Genomic DNA, 21628 nt, shown 5'->3' with positions numbered 1-21628 from the left:
ATGAAGATTTTGGACTGGAAGTCGTTATTGTTCAGATCAGAAATGTGGACATACAAACTGCCCCGTCAGATTGTTTGTACAATATGGCCTGATGAACATAAGTATTGAAATGTTAACACCTTCTCATTACAGGAGAGCACGAACTTTATTAATATTGTTGTTCTCCGACCGGAAAGATGATTGTGAAACATAAACAGGAAGCGGCAAGGTCTGAGGACAGCCATTGCTGTGTCGTGGCTCTGTAACAAAACACGAAGGTATAGAGGAAGACGCGAATTGCGGACTCTCATTTCACCAGAAGGCCGATTTTCATGATTTTAAGAGAAAACATATTTAGTCAATTGATATACACTTAGATAGCTAACGGGTAAGTGTTTCGCATTAATTATTTCAAATATGTCGTTTGCGCCAGTGAGTTTATTTGAACGTACGGCAACACTGCTTGTTAACGTTAGCTTTACGCTAACGTCATTTGAGCAGGAAGCCTAAAACAAAGTGTGTAGTTTACGGCTGACGTTAGTTAGCTAACGTTTTGTCTTAATTTGAAATATAATGTGGTAACCTTAAATTAGGCCCATTAGTAGTATGTGATTTACTATCTTGAGAAATGTTCTCTAGTTGTAACAAACCGCTTTTAACGCCAATACAGCTAACTTTAGTTTTCTCCCTCCCACTACTAGCTCGATGCTAATGTCTGTAGCTAACTTCGAAAATGACACGTATCTATGAATTCAAATCCACTTAGCTAGCTAGAGGGCCAACCAATCGCTATGGCAACTTACGTGTGTATGTCAACGTTGTCGTTAGCTTGATTTTAATGTTAACCAGTTAGCTAAATGAGAATAAAACCAACTCCTCCTCCGCTGCCAGCTAAACGTAATAATACAATTTGTGACTTTCACAGCTCGCTATCCTTTTAGCATTGCTTCCAAACGTTAGCTAGCCAACTGGTCATAGTGGTCGTTGCTATAATATTCATCATGGTGATTTTGCACCATCAATTAAACAAATGCCTTAATGTCAGGTAGTTAGCGGATTGTAACGGGATAATGTGATGCTGTTACAGCATTGGTAAGTAAGTTACTGTTCGGCATAACACAGAACTTTCGACCAACCTTAACTTGGCTATACTACAGTATCTTCGTTCTCGATTCGGCTAAACGTGTCTACACCTGGTGGTGTATACACATTGTTGCCTTAATTCATTGAACAAAAAAGGGATTCGTTTTCATAATAAAAATGTCCTTCATTCAAACAGGACATATCCAGTAGCGGATAATGGAGCATCACAAGAGGCCGTAAAAATCTGATAGCTATGATCACCTTCGAGCTGAAATTAAATTGTTTTGGAGTCAATACAATCAAACTCTATATGTATTGATGACATAAGATTCCTTTGAGGTGTGTGAGTTGGTGAATTCTTGTGAGGTGCGCGGTACCTATGCAATGTTGAACCCAATTCCCTTTAGCCAAAATGTGTATTTTAATTTGAAGTCTGACACGTTGATACCTTAACAGAAATATCCTCTCCTCGTAATGTTAGTCACCAAACTATACATAACTAAATCAGTCAAATAACCCCAGATTCTCCTCCATGTTGAATTCTATTGGCCATATATTGAATCCCCCCTACTTCTAAATGATGATTGATTACCGTAATTGCTGGACTATTAAGAGCTCCTGAATATAAACCGCACCCACTGAATTATTAAAAAATATGTATTTTGTACATAAATAAGCCGCACATGTCTATAAGCCGCAGGTGCCTACCGGTACATTGAAACAAATGAACTTTACACAGCCTTTAAACGAAACACGGCTTGTAACAAAAATTAAACAGTGGCCTACCAAGAAAGTAATTGGTCACTATCTTCCTCCTCCTGTGCACTGAAACCATCTCCTTCGGTGTCAGAGTTGAATAGCCTCAGAATTGCTTCATCCGATGTTGGATCGTTTTCATTGTCGCTCTCGTCACTTTCATCCGGAGGCAAATACCCCGCTGAGCTCATGCTGCCCCTTCAACATGCAGCAGTCCAGCCTTTCGAAACCCGTTGATGATAGTGGATTTTTTGACAATGCTCCACGCTGTCAGGACCCACTGGCAGACTTGACCATAAGTTGCTCTTCGCATGCGGCCCGTTTTAGTGAAGGATATCTCCCCACTTGTCATCCAAGCCTCCCACTGAACAAGGAGCGCCACCTTAAATGCACGATTTACACTGATGTCGAGTGGCTGCAAATACTTTGGGCCATCTGCTTTTCTTCCCTCTGAAAGCTGTTGTTGTCTTTTTGCACTGAGTCAGTTCCTCGCGCTGCTTTCCAACGTCTTATCATCGACTCATTAAGGCCAAGCTCCCGTGCAGCAGCTCTATTTCCTTTTCCAACAGCCAGATCGATCGCCTTCAACTTGAAAGCTGCATCATATGCATTTCTCTGTGTCTTTGCCATGATGAGGGTGACAAAATTACTACCGTAATCAGAATGATGGGAAGTTTGAGCGCGCTCGATTTACGTCACATTATGTGACGGTGCTCAGTTTTTTGGCGGCATGAATCTTGTGAAAGCGGGAAAAATCCATAAATTAGCCGCGTCATTGTATAAACCGCGGGGTTCAAAGCGTGGGAATAAAGTAGCGGCTTATAGTCCGGAAATTACGGTACATGATTTAATTGATTAGATAGGAGTGAGATCAACAATGTTATGACAACTACTATTAATTAGTGGGCATTTGAGATTAATATATTTAGTGTCTGACACTGTGCAATTGTCTTTTGTCTTCTGATTATAACCATGACTGTTAAGCATTTCATATTAGATTGATACAGATTATACTTAAGCATCAAGGCATGAGAACATGGGAATTATCGTGTGAATAACTCCTGACTAAAGGCTGTTTTTAGGCGAGGTGAAGCCAAGGGCCGTGTAAAGAGCCCTTAGGGGGTGTTATTTTTGATAATTCCTGTGTTCGAGGGCCTTATTGCTTTTATAAAACGCTTGCCAACATGTTCAAAGATTTTATGTTTATATGAAAAACATTAGTTTTATTTTATTCTTCCACCATACGATGAAGGAAACAGGAAACCGCACACTGCTCTTGATAGTATCACTGATCTTTAATAAGCTTACGTATCGGCCTCCGTCAGAGCTTTTGTGAATTTTGTCATTTGCACCCTTATGTAGACCTAGTCCCACCCACATCCGTTCCACACATCGAAGGGGGTTGGAGGCAAAGGAAAAACGAATAAGTGCTACCAAATATAACAATATGCATTTAATTTATATTACAGAAGTGTATAAATAAGGTGTATGAAACACGTCTGTAAAACCACAATGAAGACATAAGTCATTGAGTCATCGTACGAAAAACAGAGTAATCTTCAATAGGCACATCATTCATGTTGAAATTCACAACATTACATACATAGGCATTTCATCATTAAGTCCTTTAGGAAATAATGTCTGGAGGGTGAAAATCGTTAATATGAAAAATATTATTATATTGAGTAAATTCATTTTATTTTATCCTTCCACCATACAAAATAGTCTGGGCAAAAGCCAGTCGTTAGTTTACAGATTCTCAAGTTGCTAGCCAAATAGACGGGTTGGTTGTTTATCAACAACTGACTCGTCCACAAATATGGTGCAAAACAGACAGGGTTGGCTTAGATTGTTGACAACGTGTAAGCTATATTTGGTCTCCAATAGTTTCAATAAAATATAAATACATTTGCACAATGAGCACTTGTTTCCTCTCAAATAAATACTTACAGTAGATGGTTGGCTAGCTAGCGAATTTGGGGCCCTATTAGCATTGACATAATCTGTCAAAACAAGACATGGTATCAAGAAAGAGAAGAAACGAGCCACTTATGATTCCCCAAATGGCAGTTTCTTGTCATTCTTGCTAGCAATCTAGCCACCGAGAATCACAACACCCTGACTTCTGCCCCATGGATGCGCTCACGCACATTAGCTGACAAATCATTAACATGTAGCTATGCAGGCTAGCTACTTCTCCTTTGCTAGCTTGCCAACTAAAGCTAACACAATCACATCAAGCAGCCGAAATGACGGCAAGATATGTGCGCTTTAGTTGATTTATTATGAAATATGTCTGGGGCGGCAGGTAGCCTAGTGGTTTGAGCGTTGGGCCAGTAACCCGAAAGGCTGCTAGATCGAATCCCTGAGCTGACACGGTAAGAATCTGTCGTTCTGTCCCTGAACAAGGCAGTTAACCCACTGTTCCCCGGTAGGCTGTCATTGTAAGTAATAATTTGTTCTTAACTGACTTGCCTTAGTAAAATAAAAGTTTTAAAAAAGTATCCTGCTAAATGAATTTGCCTGGCCAGAGAAGCTGTCAAAAAAACTGCAACATTGTTCCACAGGTCAGAGAAGCAGACAGCAAGGTTAAGACAACCCAAATGTTAGCCTAGTAGCATAGAGAAATATTGTCTCAATGCTTTTTTCCAGGGGAGATTAAGTTTATAAATTGACTGGCTGGGAATTGGGACAGTGGGTGTGCATTGATAAATGGAACCTGGAGAATGCTGAGATTGTGGTGCCATAACTCTGTGCTGGAGTTGTGGCAATCAGCATCCCAAAAAACTGTTTTATAATCTGGATTTGTTTATTGTATTTTCTTTCCCCCATGTATATAGTAGCTATGGCTTTTCTAGAGCAATCTGCTCTCACCTCAACTTCTGTTAGGGATAGAAAGCTTAGAGCTGAAAACAGTGACTTGATTGATCAGTGTTTGTAAGTTATCTCTAGCTGTCATAACCTGTAGGTTATGTTTGAGTTGAATTCACGTTCTCCTATTTAAGAGACTCTAGGAAAAAGGTGAGAACACGAGCCAGCTGGCCTGGTAAATAGATCTGTCAGGTAGTCTGATGTCCTACTGGAAGTATATTTTTTTATATAATCTTAGTACACTTCTGTTCCTGCACCTCAATGCCCTCTGGCCTTAATATTGAAATATCATACAACATTTTGCAGAGGTGTCACTACTTCTGATTTTTCTTTTGGCTAGGCTAGATGCTGTAAATATTATTGTTGGGCCTAGATTGATCAATTACATGTTTAAAAGGACTGATGTTCAGGGGAATTAACAGAATGAAGTTGAACATATAACACCATAGAATACTATCTCCATGACGACTACTGCTGTGACTTTTTTGAGCATCCATTGACGTAATTATGTAAAATCAGACTGGTATGATAAGTCAGAGGTTGTTTAGCGTAGGGCTCTGCTCTCTTGCTTTGATAGTTGGAAAATACTAGAAGCCGGTGTGGTACATCTCTACCAAATATCCTGGCTTCCCTGCTAAACTGTTCTAGAGTAGGGTATTTACTTGGCTGTGTTTACACAGGCACTCCAATTCAGAAATTTTGCCAGTAGATCTTTTGCTTCCACTGGATCACGTCACACACACATCCTCCAACCCACAGTGTGTCAGCAGCAGCCAGGGCAAAGGGGAGAGCTCCTGCTGATGTGTAGTTCAGTTGTATTTGCATGGTCTTGACCTTTGGCTCCCATATACTTTAGCCCTGGAGCTGTTTGCACGTTGCACAACTGGTCACAGGTCAGCCAGCCTGCCGGGCGCATTGTGGTGCACGCTAGACGGGGAGACAGTTGAGTCTGAGACAAAAGTCACAGTAAAATTACCAGCTCAGGCCTCTTTTTATTTCAAATATACAATACCAGTCAAACGTTTGGACACCTACTCATTCAAGGGTTTTTCTTTATTTTTGACTGTTTTCTACATTGTGGAATAATAGTGAAGACTTCAAAACTATGCGTTTGAGCCAACAGTTCTGTATACCACCCCTACCGTGTCACAACACAACTGAAGGGCTCAAACGCATTAAGAAGTAAATAAATTCCACAAATGTACCTTTAACAAGGCACACCTGTTAATTTAAATGCATTCCAGGTGACTACCTCATGAAGCTGGTTGAGAAATTGGCAAGAGTGTGCAAAGCTGTCATCAAGGCAAAGGGTGGCTACTTTGAAGAATCTCAAATATATTTTGATTTAACACTTCCTCTTTTTTTGCTGACTACATGATTCGACGTTATTATATAGTTAGGGTGTCTTCACTATTATTGTACAATGTGGAAAATTAGTAAAAAAAATAAAAACCCTTGAGTAGGCGTGTCCATTTTGACCTTTAAAAAAAAAATATATAAATCTCCTGCTCAGTGCTCACTGGAGGTATTTATGTAGAGGTGTTGGGAGCCTACCTTTTGACTGTGAATGGCATTTTATGTTGCATTACTGAAGCTGCATGCACATATATGGCCATTGGTTTGTTAGTTTAGTCAAAGTTTAAAAGGTTCCCTGTGCAGCCTTTCCATGCTAGAATGATTATGGCAGAACATTAGGTTTGTATCTTGCATGTATTTATTAATGGAAAGTATAATAGGCTAATGTTAGCTAACTAAACCTGATTGGGATTATCCATTTACAAGGCCCATGGTCCACATCATCAGGCTCTGAGTCAGTGTCGTTGAGGCCATGTTCATGAGCACGTGTCTTGGCTGTTAGGAAAGAGACTGTGAACATTGGTCTGAACTGTCTGTACTTCTGTCCATTGAGTCTCACTGGAACAAGATTATACTTCCTGAGGGTTGCCATTGATTGTAATTGTTCTTATCACATGTTGCTAAATCCTTCAGATGAGACTCTCCTTGCGACGATGTGACACGCACCGCGTTCCACATGCTGAACTCGGATTGCAGGGATTCTAAAGTCTTGTAGGACCTTGATTCTAGGATGGTTGTTAGTCTACTTTTGGAAACACAAATATAGGCTAATAGACTAATTATGCCAAATTACTTTGCCTCTGTCACTGATGCTTCCCCTGGTTCCAGATGTAGATTTTGTTACTCACTCAGATACCATATTTTATTTAACCTTTAGTTTATCAGGGAGTCATACTGACACTAAGGTCTCTTATGGATGAGTCCTGAATGACATAAATGACAGAAAATACACACATCAAAATGTAAATACAAAATGCAAGTAGAAAGAACAACATGGTCATAAACACATTCATCAATAATAAAGTCCTCAATTATCTTTTTGAATTGCACCGAAACATCAAATTTAGGAACATTTTAAATAAGGTGAAGGAAATTAAAAGCTGATTTACCTAACTCGATAGAGGAATTTCCATAGTTGGCAATCCCTAAGACCGGGTGTGGTAACTTGTATGCTTAAAGTTTTTAATTATGTTAGGTAACCGTGGGACTTTTTGTAAAAGGCCTTTATACGCAAGTTTGTTTTCACTTGTGGACACCCCTTCAAAGTAGTGGATTTGGCTATTTGAATTAAACCTGTTGCTGACAGTAGAATGGCCTTACTGAAGAGTTCAGTGACTATCAACGTGGCATAGGATGCCACCTTTCCAAAAAGTCAGTTCATCAAATTTGTGCCCTGCTATAGAGCTGTCACCGTCAAATGTAAGTGCTATTATTGTGGAGTGGGAACGTCAAGGAGCAACAATGGTCATCCGCTATCTGGCAGTCTGACTGACAAATCTGGGTTTGTTCGGATGCCAGAAGAAAGCTACCTGTCCCAATCCATAGTGCCAACTGTAAAGTTTGGTGGCGGAGGAATAATGATCTGGGGATGTTTTCCATGGTTCGGTCTAGGCCCCTTAGTTCCAGTGACGAGAAATCTTAATGTGACACTTTGTGGCAACCGTTTGGGGAATGTCCCTTGCTGTTTCAGCATGACAATGCCCCGTGCACAAAGCAAGGTCCATACAGAAATGGTTTGTCGAGATCTATGTGGAATAACTTGACTGGCCAGCACAGAGCCCTGAGCTCATTCCCATCGAACACCTTTTGGATGAATTGGAACACCGACTGCGAGCCAGGCCGAATTGCCCAACCTCACTAATGCTCTTGTGGCTGAATGGAAGCAAGTCCCTGCAGCAATGTTCCAACATCTAGTGGAAAGCCTTCCCAGGAGAGCGGGGGTTGTTATAGCAGCAAAGGGGGGACAAACCCCATAATAATGCCATGGATTTGGAATGAGATGTTGGATGAGCAGGTGTCCACATACTTTATTTTTTTTAATATACAAGTTATATACTGAACAAAAATATAAACACAATTTACAATTAATCTATGGATTTTACATGACTGGGCAGGGGCATAAGAGGGCGTAGACCCACCCACTTGGGAGCCACGCCCAGACAATCAGAATTAGTTTTTCCCTGCAAAAGTGCCTGGGTTTGCGTGGTCTGAGGCCAGTTGATCGTATTGACAAATTCTCTAAACTGACGGAGGCATCTTATGGTAGAGAAATGAACATTAAATTATTGGGCATCTGACAGGCTAATTGACATAATTTGAGTCAATTGGAGGTGTACCTGTGGATGTATTTCATGGCCTACCTTCAAACTCAGTGCCTCTTTGCTTGACATGGGAAAATCAAAAGAAATCAGCCAAGACATCAGAAAAAAACATTATAGACCTCCATAAGTCTGTTTCATCCTTGGGAGTAATTTCCAAATGCCCGAAGGTACCACGTTCATCTGTACAAACAATAGTACGCAAGTATAAACATCATGGGACCACGCAGCTGTCATATCGCTCAGGAAGGAGACGTGTTCGGTCTCCTAGAGATGAACGTACTTTGATGTGAAAAGTGCAAATCAATCCCAGAACAACAGCAAAGGACCTTGTGAAGATGCTGGAGGAAACAGGTACAAAAGTATCTATATCCACAGTAAAACGAGTCCTATATCGACATAACCTGAAAGGCCGCTCATCAAGGAAGAGGCCACTGCTCCACAACCGCCATTTAAAAAAGACAGACTACGGTTTGCAACTGCACATGGGGACAAAGATACATACTTTTTGGAGAAATGTCCTCTGGTCTGATGAAACAAAAATAGAACTGTTTGGCCATAATGACCATTGTTATGTTTGGAGGAGAAAGGGGGAGGCTTGCAAACCGAAGAACACCACCCCAACCGGGAAGCACAGGGGTGGCAGCATCATGTTGTGGGGGTGCTTTGCTGCAGGAGGATTTGGTGCACTTCACAAAATAGATGGCAGGAAAATTATGTGGATATATTGAAGCAACATCTCAAGAAATCAGTCAGGAAGTTAAAGCTTGGTCGCAAATGGGTCTTCAAAATGGACAATGACCCCAAGCAGACTTCCAAAGTTGTGGCAAAATGGCTTAAGGACAACAAAGTCAAGGTATTGGCGTGGCCATCACAAAGCCCTGACTTCAATCCTATAGAAAATTTGTGGGCAGAACTGAAAAAGCGTGTGCGAGCAAGGAGGCCTACAAACCTGACTCAGTTACACCAGCTCTGTCAGGAGGAATGGGCCAAAATTCACCCAACTTATTGTGGAAAGCTTGTGGAAGGCAACACAAAACATTTGACCTAAGTTCAACTATTTAAAGGCAATGCTACCAAATACTAATTAAATCTATGTAAACTTCTGACCCACTGGGAATGTGATTAAATAAATAAAAGCTGAAATAAATTATATTCTCTCCTATTATTTTGACATGTCACATTCTTAAAATAAAGTGGTGCTCCTAACTTACCTAGACAGGGAATTTTTACTAGAGTTTAAACTGAGTTTAAATGTACTTGGCTAAGGTGTATGTAAACTTCCGACTTCAACTGTATATGGCCACTCCCCCCTTCTGTAATATGTTACATTTAAATACATTATAATAATGGTGTCTTATACACTGAGTATACGAAACATTAGGAAGACCTGCTCTTTCCATGACAGATTGACAAGGTGAACGATATCATCGCTTATTAATTTCACATATTAAATCCACTTCAGTCACAGTGTAGATAAAGGGGAGCAGATGATTAAAGGATTTTTAAGTCGTGTTACAATTGAGATATGGATTGTGTATGTGTGCCATTCAGAGACTGAATGGGCAAGATGCCAGGCGCACCGGTTTGTGTGTATCATGAACTGAAACACTGCTGGGTTTCAAGCTCAACAGTTTCCCGTGTGTATCAAGAATGGTTCACCATCCAAAGAACATCTAGCTAACTTGACAACTATGGGACACATTGGAGTCAACATGGGCTAGCATGCCTCTGTGTAATGCTTTCGACACCTTGTAGTGTCAATCCTCAATGACTTGAGGCTGTTCTGAGGGCAAAAGGGGCGCAACTCAATATTAGGAAGGTGCCCATGACTGATAGATTGTTGATCAACAGTTTTGGAATCCGGGATAACTAATAGCCTTATCTCTTCACTGTTGGGTCATGCCGCATTTAAAACAACTCTGAAATTTCCAACTTCAGTGCTTTCAAGACAACTGGGAACTCTGAATAAAACAAGCTCAGACTGGGGGGGAAAGTAGTTAACGGTTATCTAACTCGGAATTCCATCTAGGGAACTCAGGCCTCTTTGTGGAGCTTTCCGACAAAGATCACTGATGTCATGATTTGACCTTGTATTTTTTCCAGAGTTCCCAGTTGTCTTGAAAGCACCAACTATTTTTTTTATTGTTGATCTAAAATGGCTCCTTATTTGGGGTTGATTGGGGAAACTGCTCTTGTGTTCTAGCTTCCAGTAGGCCTAGATCTTAATATTTTTTGTTTCTAAGGAAGATCAGGGCCAAGTAATTAATCAAACGTTTTAACATGTACTGTTCTTACATGTCTGTTGTTCATAGCCTCTGTTCTTGCATGCCTGTTGTTCATAGCCTCTGTTATTGCATGCCTGTTGTTCATAGCCTCTGTTCTTGCATGCCTGTTGTTCATAGCCTCTGTTCTTGCATGCCTGTTGTTCATAGCCTCTGTTCTTACATGCCTGTTGTTCATAGCCTCTGTTCTTACATGCCTGTTGTTCATAGCCTCTGTTCTTGCATGCCTGTTGTTGATAGCCTCTGTTCTTGCATGCCTGTTGTTGATAGCCTCTGTTCTTGCATGCCTGTTGTTCATAGCCTCTGTTCTTGCATGCCTGTTGTTCATAGCCTCTGTTCTTGCATGCCTGTTGTTCATAGCCTCTGTTCTTGCATGCCTGTTGTTCATAGCCTCTGTTCTTGCATGCCTGTTGTTCATAGCCTCTGTTCTTGCATGCCTGTTGTTCATAGCCTCTGTTCTTGCATGCCTGTTGTTCATAGCCTCTGTTCTTGCATGCCTGTTGTTCATAGCCTCTGTTCTTGCATGCCTGTTGTTCATAGCCTCTGTTCTTGCATGCCTGTTGTTCATAGCCTCTGTTCTTACGGTCTTACAGGATTCACCAGCTCCGGATATGTCCTTCATATTTGATTGGATTTATAGTGGTTTCAGTAGCGTACTGCAGTTTCTAGGTAAGTACTATCTAAACTTCACCTATTACACTTTCAATACTGTCCTCTGAATGGCTTGTATAGGAAGATGGTTCTTAAGCTACTCAGTACTGATACCTTTTCTGTTTATTTCTTGGTTTTCCCAATCGCCACCTGTTCTAAAGAATGCCAACGAGTGTGGTACTGTCTGTCGTTCCTTTAAATCCATCTTGTCCCTCTTGTGGTTGAACATGGTAACTGATTTTGAGTAGTATAGGACTAGGCCTAGGTGTTTGACAATGTGCCTGCCCACTGCCAAGCTACAGTGAAACACAAACAAGAGGCTGCTGCTACAGCTCGCTTTAGCCTCCCTCTCTAGAGCCCTCTAGTTTCTGTGACACTAGCTAGCTCTCATCCCCGAGAGGCGTGGTGACACTCCTGCTTAACTTGTTAAACAGGTAGTGCTGATGTTCCAGTGGTGTGGAGTAATGATGACGGCTAGGCCTCAGAGCTCACTCGGATAGAAATGACAAAGCTTGTTCACTATAGGTTATGCATACCTGACAGCAAGTCTAAACTTGTTACTTCGACACTTTCAAGTTTGACTTATTTTGTTGCTGAGAAGAGTTTCCAATGATTTGGTTTCATTGTGAATACATTGTTAGGCAAAGGAAAGTCAACAATTATTGACAGGGCAAGGTGATAGGAAGCTTCTTAACTTTCAATGTACAAAAACATTTCAGAAATATTTGTTTGATACATTTATTATATTTTAGGACTGTACAAGAAATCGGGCAAGTTAGTATTTCTTGGACTGGACAATGCTGGCAAGACAACGCTACTGCACATGCTCAAAGATGACAGATTGGGACAGCATGTGCCAACTTTACATCCAAGTGAGTAAATCTTTTATAGTCACATTTGTGTAATTTTCCTATAAACGTACCCATCGAGAGCTATAAGGAAACAGACAGTTGCTTATGAACAGGCCTAATAGTTCAACAATCAATCCCAAGTATGATCTTCTCCTCAGTGATAATTCCAACAAAAATAGTGACTAAAATATTTGTTCAACACCTATTTTTTTTTCTTTTTATAATTTGTGCTAATTGACTAGACTATAACTGACTAAATAAATAGACTGACAAAAATATAAATGAAAATGATTTTTTTCCTATCAGTTGACTGAGATGAGACTTCTCTGTGACTAAAATCTGACTAGTAAGTGGACTGGACAAGAGTTTTTCTGAGAGATTAAGAGCTTTTCAGTGATGAGTACAATGTTTTTGATTTTAGCAGCACAGATGTGCTTCGCAGTTCTGTTCAGCGGCGGGAAGGACGCGCACAGCCTACATCGGCTGGGGAGCAAGCGATGAATATGGGCAGACATGCTCCGCTCGGCCTCCGATTAGACACATTGCGAAGGCGACTCTCTTCTTTCCCCATAGCTAACCAGTCACACAATACTTTGCCATCTGGTGATTGCTCCTCTCTCTTGTCTGTCTCTGTGTTTTGTATGTAATGTGCAATATCTATGTAGGCTACAATAGGAATTTACATGGCCAGATTTTTCTTATGTTTGTCATATTTCAGCTGTTGGGAAGAGAATCTGATGTAATGCAGAAAAATATTGGTAGGACAAGGCTATGAAAGTCAGTGATTTATGTTTACTCTCGGTCATTGAGGCAATACACATGTAATGTGACTAAAATGAAAGGGCATTTAGTTTACTAAAATGGCGCGCTGTTTTCATCGTTTTGACAACTAACACCAAATCATAATTCAAATGACAAAAATGTGACATAATGACAAAGACGACTAAATCCAAGAGTGCCAAAATGAACACTGCCCCTCAGATGTTCATAAAAAGCTAGCGCTGGCTACTTTTACTCTTGTCCTACCTATTTGATGGTTACCCAGTTGACCGAGCTTGTGTAGTAGTTTTCCAATGTAACTATGACCCATTTTACCCACCAGCCTCGGAAGAGCTGACGATTGCTGGCATGACCTTCACCACCTTTGACCTTGGAGGCCATGCACAAGGTATGTATGACTGTCTGTGTGAGAGAAAGTCGATCTGCAAAACTGTACTGCGCTAATTTATTTTGCTTTGTGCGCTTTGTCAAACAGCTCGCAGAGTGTGGAAAAACTACCTCCCCGCCATCAACGGCATCGTCTTCCTTGTGGATTGCTTGGACATCCCGAGATTGGCCGAGTCCAAAACAGAACTTGATGTGCGTAATCATGAATTTCACAACGACATTGAAAAGGCCCCATGAATAAGATAAATGGGCCTGAAAACGACTTCAACTTAAAAACCCACCGTACATGTTCTATCCAAACAAATGGCCTTTTCATAAGCAGTTCATCAGTTTTGTACTGATTTCTTTGGATATGTGCGACGAAAGAATGGTTTCTTTACCGTTTCCAAAGTCGTAACTGCTAAAAGTTTCATGGGTAGATCATGTCTTACATCATGACATGTTTGGTGTGGATTAATGTGATAACTAACCAGACATCTCCGTCTTGTGGTACACACAGGCACTAATGACAGATGAGACCATTGGAAATGTGCCGATCCTGGTCCTTGGCAACAAGATTGACAGACACGAAGCCATCAGCGAGGAGAGACTGCGTGAGCTGTTTGGATTGTATGGACAGACAACGGGCAAGGTGAGGAGATCACTGCACTAACCCACATCTACTGATACTACTGTGCCACCCAACAAATCACAAGAGTTTCACCCTGTCAGGTCATTTTGGGGAACTCTTGGCCCGAGCAGTAACCAAAGCAATATCCTGTTGAACAGCCTACCTCTTAACATAGATATGATTTTTAAAACAAAGGAAGAACAAAAACAGAGCCACAGGTGGTTAGAACAACCATGCATTTGAATGATGTTTGTCTGGTCTCCAGGGCAACATTCCCATGAAGGAGTTGAACACGAGACCACTGGAGTTGTTCATGTGCAGCGTGCTGAAGAGGCAGGGCTACGGGGAGGGCTTCCGCTGGCTCTCCCAGTACATCGACTAGAACCCCGGCAGGAGGAGGCGCGACAGGGAGACTCCCCACTTCTACCACCACCGCCACCACACTCAGTCCCATGTTTGGTTTATAAAGTCTGCCTCCACTATCAGAAAAAAAACAGTACAACTTGAACCCAATAGACTTTTATTGGTCTCCGGAACATTTTTTGTGTGGCTTTTTTTTCTTCCTTTACTCTCTTTTTCTAAGAGAATTAACATAGCATTGATTCTGCAGAACCGTTGAAAAAAAATTCTAACTGATGAATCTTTTCTATTTTGTTTCAATCTTTTCGCCTCCCCCCGTGACATCTGTTGGTGTGGTAAATGCATTCTAACTCTAAATCTGTACATTAATCTAATGGTATAGGCCCACCGTACCCTTCCGTCACATTTTGAGCAGTGAGACAGAGCTGAGTAGTTGTACACGTCGCAATACATATTTTTTTAAACTTGAAAGAAAACATGCAGATGTGACTCGTGTTTAATCATGTTTCGTTCATTTTTGTTTCTTTATCCTATATTTTTTTAAACATTTATTTCAGTAAACATAGAAAGAAATGTAGACCACCGTACTCGCCCTTCTGTGGCTCTGTCAAACTCTTATAATACAGAGCCCTGCATTGATCTACATTAATGTATTGGGGGAAAAGTTACATTCCTTAAGATGTCACTTAATGGCATTTCAAGATCACATTTCATCAACACTGCAATGACTATTCCCAGGCTCCAGGACATGAGTGTAGGTAGGCCAACGGGTTGTAGGCAGCATGGCCCTCTCGTCGCACCATGCCTGAGGACCACAAGATAGTAGAAAGGACCATGGATCACAATGGGAAGAAGGAAAAGGAAAGTAACTATTGGCTATATAACAATCTCTTTTTGAGTCTGAGGTTCGAAGTTGAAATTGTTAGCTAGCAGACAAGATCAGAAAGATATTTAACTGAATTAAATGATTGAAAATAACATGCAGTAAAAAGTGGTTGGTTTCATGTAACATCTCGTAGTTGTCAATGTTATAAAGCCATTTTACTGATGAGTTCCCTGAGCAGACACGAACAGGATGAATATATTGACCAAGTAAGATATGAGGAATAGTCCATGAGTGGGAATGGATAGGCATATGAAAACCTATAAGAAAGAATGTACATGCCCACCATAGATTTTTTTTTTTATACGCGGTTTCCTTGATCAATGTGCTTTATAAAAAAACTTATGCATGCCTTGTTCTTTGATTTTGAATGACCATCTACAGAAGTACAACACGAGGGAGGAAATGCCAAATTACAATGTTAAGAATTGAGTGCTTATCTCAAAACGTGTTGTTTTTTCTTCAGAACCATAATTGAATGGCGCATAATATTTTTTTTTGTTCTATCTCTTTAATCTCTCGTATTCCATGAGCTGTTCCGATAAGAGAGAGACTCTGTTTGCATCATAAATTGTAATAAATGTTTGCAATGAATAACAGGTTAACAGTGGTCCGTAACCAACAGTTATTTTGGAGTGGCTCGGTCGCTTGACTGTCACTAGAAATGACACCTTCGTTTTCTGGGCTGTCATGGAAGTTGACAATTTAAATGGTAAGGGTTTATGGTGGGGCTGTCCCAAGGATCCCGGAACTAATTGAATCTCACTTTACGTTGTACGAGCAACAAGGGATTGGTGGTTGTATTCGCTAAAATATGTTATTAAAAGTATACATTTCGGAAGCACGCGGAAGAGGGCACTTGTATATGACAAAGAGGTACATGTAAGTTTTTTTTTTTACAAGAATCGACTGATGGTGGCTCGTTGTTGCTAGCAACTTCAGCGTCCAAACTCAACTCCGCCTTGAAATAATCGAGTTGAACGTTACTCCGCTGCGGTGTGAAAAAAGGTTTCTACCACGTCAACAATTGTAATTGGCTGAAACAGAATTTATTGCCGGAAATAGACCTTTCGCTCTGTGTTAGAAGGGATACCGATTGTGTTAAAATGGCGTCATAGTCCCTTCTGCTCCACTCGTAGCGTGAGTTGTCTCAGGAATTTTGTAATGGCTCATTTACAAGGATGGTGGTTAACACTGCTGATCTTAAGTATTTTACTAGCCTACAAGCTTTCGAAGACCATCTAAACCATTATAAACAGAAGACAAGGACCACATGTATTGTAAACAAAAATTGTACAGCATCTGGACAGAAGGCTGAGTTCGAATTTAATCAAGAAGTGATATTAATCTTGGTCGTTACCTAGTAAAATAGCTAACTCCGTTGACTAACGTTAGTAGACAGACGTGTGTGTTATTAATCGAGTTTAGATTAGCTATAGAGTAACTGCTATTCTAACTTGTCATTTGTTTAACACCTCAGATCTCGCATCGTGAAAAACTTTCATCGGGAACTCATGTTCCCCATGATGGAACAACCTTCCTGGTGTTCGGTAGGAGAACCTACTGTACGCCATGGATAAACACGCGAGTGATAGTAAGAGGGAAACACAAATGGTACGTTAGCTAATGTTTTACAAAGAGGCACAGTAAAGGTGATTATGATTGACTGATGTTGTGAGGAGGGGATGTCGTTCAGGAAGGGAGAGGTGAGAGGTTGAGGAGGGTATGTGTTAGAAAGGGAAGAGAACCACAAGATGCAGGACTCCTTGTTCCCCAAATATCCAAGAAAACAGATGGATACGGGGCTTTCTCCTACAGAGTTCCTCTTTTATGTGAGAGTCAGTCTTGGTTTCAGTCTTGTAAGTGACGTTACGTACCTAAGCCTTGGACAAATAATCCTCATCTGAGCATGAACGATGTACAAGTAGCCTGTTCCCTAATTCCTTAAAGATGAGAGCCAAGCAGAGAAGCATCAGGTCCCAGTGCACTGGACTGATGAACCATACCACTGACTATTATGGGGGAGTCCCTGGCTTGTAGCACTCAGTGGTGGCATTGGACGGGGCCACATCGTCTCTCGATCCCCCTGTCCCAGTCTCTATAGTCTATAGTTTTTTTATTTGCCTAGGGTCCATGGTCAGCTTGTCTCATCTGGTGTACTGTACTGTGTCTTATCTGATGTACATAAGTAGCCCCCTTCTTTTGTCCTTTTCTACATTTACATTTAAGTCATTTAGCAGACGCTCTTATCCAGAGCGACTTACAAATTGGTGCATTCACCTTATGACATCCAGTGGAACAGCCACTTTACAATAGTGCATCTAAATCTTTTAAGGGGGTGAGAAGGATTACTTTATCCTATCCTTTATACATCTAATAACTCCTGGACTTGCCTGGCCCTACACCTACCTGGACATGCTGCTGATCCTGGACTGTGGCCGAGGACCCCTAGCTCCTCCCCTGGGTGTGTCTAGCCCTAGCTCCTCCCCCCTCCACTGGATCTGCCTACCCCTAATGAGATTGAGATTATTCCAGAATACAATCATAATGAAGATTGTTTTTTGTGATTATCTACGGTACATTTAACATTTCCGTTCTACAATATTTTTCTCAAAATGGTATTTTTGGTGTGGTTTGTCTCCCACAGAACATGAGGCAGAAGAGAAAAAACTCACAAAAACCCAGACACTGGGTACAAGGTAAGAAAATGGAAGGGAGAGGAGACAGTAGAGAGGGGAGGGGAGACGGTGGGGAGTGGAGGAGACAGTAGGGAGGGAAGGTTAGACGGAAGAGAAAAAAAGGGAGAGGAGACCGTAGAGGGGAGAGGATAGGGTTCAACTTTATGTTAGGAGAGTGAGGGTTCCACTCTTTTTAAAGTTCCACATATTTGCTGTATTTTGTGTTTTTAATAGAAAAACTAAGAATAATTTAAATCTAAGCAACCAATGATTTTCTTTTTGGCATCTCTCATGCCATATTCCTATTGCTAGCGTTATAGTTATTGCAATTCCATTACTTCAGTTCCATTGCTGTAGTTTCTGTAGTCTGGTGGCCAGTTAGTATATGAAAATAAAGAATAAGACAATATTTCCATTCTTTACATCACGGACTGGTAGAGCTGGGACACCAGGTTGGTGCAATAATAATCAAGTAGAACAGAAAAACTACTCAAACTCTACATGGACCTCGAACCACTGTCCTCTTAAGTTCCACAAGGGCAAAATTACTAGCTGATAACACAAATAAATATATTTTTTTATTGAACCTTTATTTAACTAGGCAAGTCAATTACGAACAAATTCTTCTTTACAATGACAGCCTACCCCGACCAAACTTGGACGACGCTGGGCCAATTGTGCGCCGCCCTATGGGCCTCCCAATCACGACCGGATGCGATACAGCCTGTATTCGAATTAGGTACTCTCGTGACGACTCTTGCATTGAGATGGAGTGCCTTAGACCACTCCACCACTCTGGAGCCCATGAAGTAATGTAATGTGCTCCGTAGAAAGTACCCCAATAGTTCTGCTAGCTAGCGATCCTGTAGAAAATCAAGTCCAGTCTGCTGTAGAACTCGCCGATGTGTAAAACGCAAACTCGTAGTGAACAGGACTATGACAAAATCGGTATCCCTTCTATCCATGACGCAAACTCTGGTAGTGAACGAGAATATGACGTAAATTTGACAGTATCGGTATCCCTTCTAGGCATTACCATAATTGGCATTATAAACTGGATGGGTCTTAATCCTGAATGCTGATTGGTCAAAACCGCATCCCAATCGGTGTCTATTCCAAATTTGCATATTTCCTCTGCTCTGTCTGACTGGCAATCCATTGTCGTTAGCCCAGCCAGGCAATTGATAAACTTGATCTCCACTATGAAAAGCATCTGAACCTAGACATGATCTCAAATGTCACAAGAAAACATCTTAAACAAATGTAAATGAAGCTAATTTGTTGTTATTCTGGCTGCACTGTTTGACTTGACTGTAAATTCGCCGAGGTTGGCAAGCTAGGAAGCAAAGGATAAGAACGCTGCCAGCCGGTATGGCAATATAACATTTAAAAGGAATGACTGGGTCGCGTCTATAGATACATAACAAAAACACTTAGCCTGGGTCTCTGGCAACCGAACCGATAGAACGACCAGCCAGCTTGGGTAGCAACCCTATATTTGTGTCGGGACTATATCTTGTGGAAGGATGAAATAGTATGAATAAATTAATCAAAATAACGTGTTTAATGAAAATATGTAAAGTGATAATGCCCTCGAAACCGGAGTGTGTCGACTTCGTCTCGGGCCTAACAACACCCGTGCCAATATATCCTCCAAATACCGTCTTCTCGAGCATTATCACTAAAATAATCACATTCAGCTGTTTTTTTTAGCATTATGGCATAATTATGGCTAACCCCCGTGCCTATTTCTACAATTTATATATTTTTTAAAATCAGATTTTAAACCACCGAACCTTAATGGTAACCACACTGCTAACCTTATGCCTAACCTTAAATTGCGACCAAAAAGCAACAACAAAAAGTATGCATTTTTACGATCATTTAGACTTTGTGGCGGTGGTAACTAGTGACAACCAGTAAGTACGCCAGGATATGGAAAATAGCGTTCTATCACGTGCAAATACGTCAACAATTTTAATTGGCGGATGCGGATTTTGAGAAGGAGAAACAGTTTACATTTAAATTGTTTGTAATGTTCGGAAATATGTATCCAATATTTCCACAGGACATGTTATTCTTTTTCTACTGACTCGATGTATCCGTCCCAAATAGCACCCTTATTCCTTATATAGTGCACAACATTTGACCAGAGCCATTGTGACATTTGAGACACTCAATAATATGTTGTTCAGATCAGTTGTTTTTTTACCCCGAGGAACTGTATTGACTGAGAAGAGTATATTGTCCCATAATCTCACGCTTTAAACATATGCAGTACACAGTGATTTCCATTTTCTTTTCAAATGAATTCATCAATCGAGTATGTGTCCCTCTCATCCAGCTTACAACATTCCCCTTTAACAATGTTGACCATGCAGACTCCCACTGACAGGAGAAAACAGCCAAGACTAGCATCAGGACCATGAGGCCACACTTCCTACATCGCCTCTGGCCTTTGTTGATGTTTACATATCTTGCATCAATCATCTCATATGTATATACTGTATTTTAAATACCATGTACTGCATCTTGCCTATGTCGCTCTGTCATTGCTCATCCATATATTTATATGTACAGTATATATTCTTATTCCATTCCTTTACTTATATTTGTGTGTATTAGGTAGTTGTTGTGGAATTGTTAGATTACATGTTAGATATTGCCGCACTTTCAGAACTAAGAGACACAAGCATTTCGCAACACTCGCAATAACATCTGCTAACCATGTGTATGTGACCAATAAAATTGGATTTGATTCTGGGCACATCTGTCCCTCTCAGCCCTGCCCCCTCCACAGTTCCACTCACAGCGGCACCACCAACCCCACTGCCCCCTCACAGGGTTGGACAGTTTTTGGGCTGGGAGATGGAGGTCCTCCACACTTCTGGCTCTCCTTAATGGGAACCCTGGTGGTCTTTCCTCCTTTGGCTGGTCTGATGCAGAATCCCCTGATGGTCGACTTCTGTGTTACACCGCTCAAGTGTGTCGCTGGCCTCGGTCTGTCGATGGTTGAATGATGTTGAAAGGTTTGATTTGAAGATTAAACAGAACACAATTATAACTTCATTGTCTTCACAAACCAGCTCTACCGTCTCTATACACATGGCTTATCGTGTACATAACCTTGTATGTGTGCAAACTAGTGATTACAATGTTTTTGTCATTATTACAGAATGACATGTAAAGGACCCTTAAATGTTTTCATTTCAAATTGTTTTAACTGGATAAGAATGGATGATTTAAAATGTGATAATTCATTATACAAAGACCAAAAGCATTCCCACTGACCTCTGCGTGTCCTCTGCTCTGTTGTGGAGCATAGTGTGGCTGCTGTGATGCTGTCTTCACGGTGACAGCACAGGATATATAAAGTGATTTCCAATTGCTGATGGCATTACCTCTGTCCCATTTCTGATCAAATCAGCATTAAAACAACTTTCATACTAACAACAATGAGAAGAGAGCACCATCCGTCCTCCACAATTCGCACTGTCTGTGTTTTATTACCAAATGATATTGGATAAAAAGGTCATCTCTGAAACCCATGAATACATGAGACTCATCATTAATGGTTGAACGTAAAAGACACATTAGCTATATTTCTTTAATACATCTTTGAAATGTTTTCCTCTTTTTCCTTGTGCTGACGAATGCTGTATATATGTACCTACTTACAACTTTATTTCTATATGTTCTATAAGTATAACGTAGGATGACCTCACCAGTGAGATGACGACCATTCAGTGCCAGACATGCTTTGCTGTCTGGGGAGTCATT

The 21628-nt window shown here is 40.9% G+C and overlaps 1 protein-coding gene across 1 annotated transcript; it reads left to right on the top strand.

The window, feature by feature from the left end:
* Positions 1–183: 183 nt before the first annotated feature.
* On the top strand, positions 184–15775 carry LOC118390904 (GTP-binding protein SAR1b). The gene is made up of 7 exons (XM_035781652.1): positions 184–367; positions 11242–11317; positions 12052–12171; positions 13253–13318; positions 13406–13509; positions 13817–13948; positions 14193–15775. The coding sequence occupies exons 2-7, from the start codon at positions 11260–11262 to the stop codon at positions 14307–14309; spliced, it is 597 nt and encodes a 198-aa protein (XP_035637545.1). The 5' UTR covers positions 184–367; positions 11242–11259; the 3' UTR covers positions 14310–15775.
* Positions 15776–21628: the final 5853 nt, after the last annotated feature.

Source organism: Oncorhynchus keta, chromosome 12, assembly GCF_023373465.1.
Source record: "Oncorhynchus keta strain PuntledgeMale-10-30-2019 chromosome 12, Oket_V2, whole genome shotgun sequence".
NCBI classification, from domain to species: Eukaryota; Metazoa; Chordata; class Actinopteri; order Salmoniformes; family Salmonidae; genus Oncorhynchus; species Oncorhynchus keta.
Note: the sequence above shows the minus strand (reverse complement) of the source record. Positions and strands in the feature narration are given on the sequence as shown.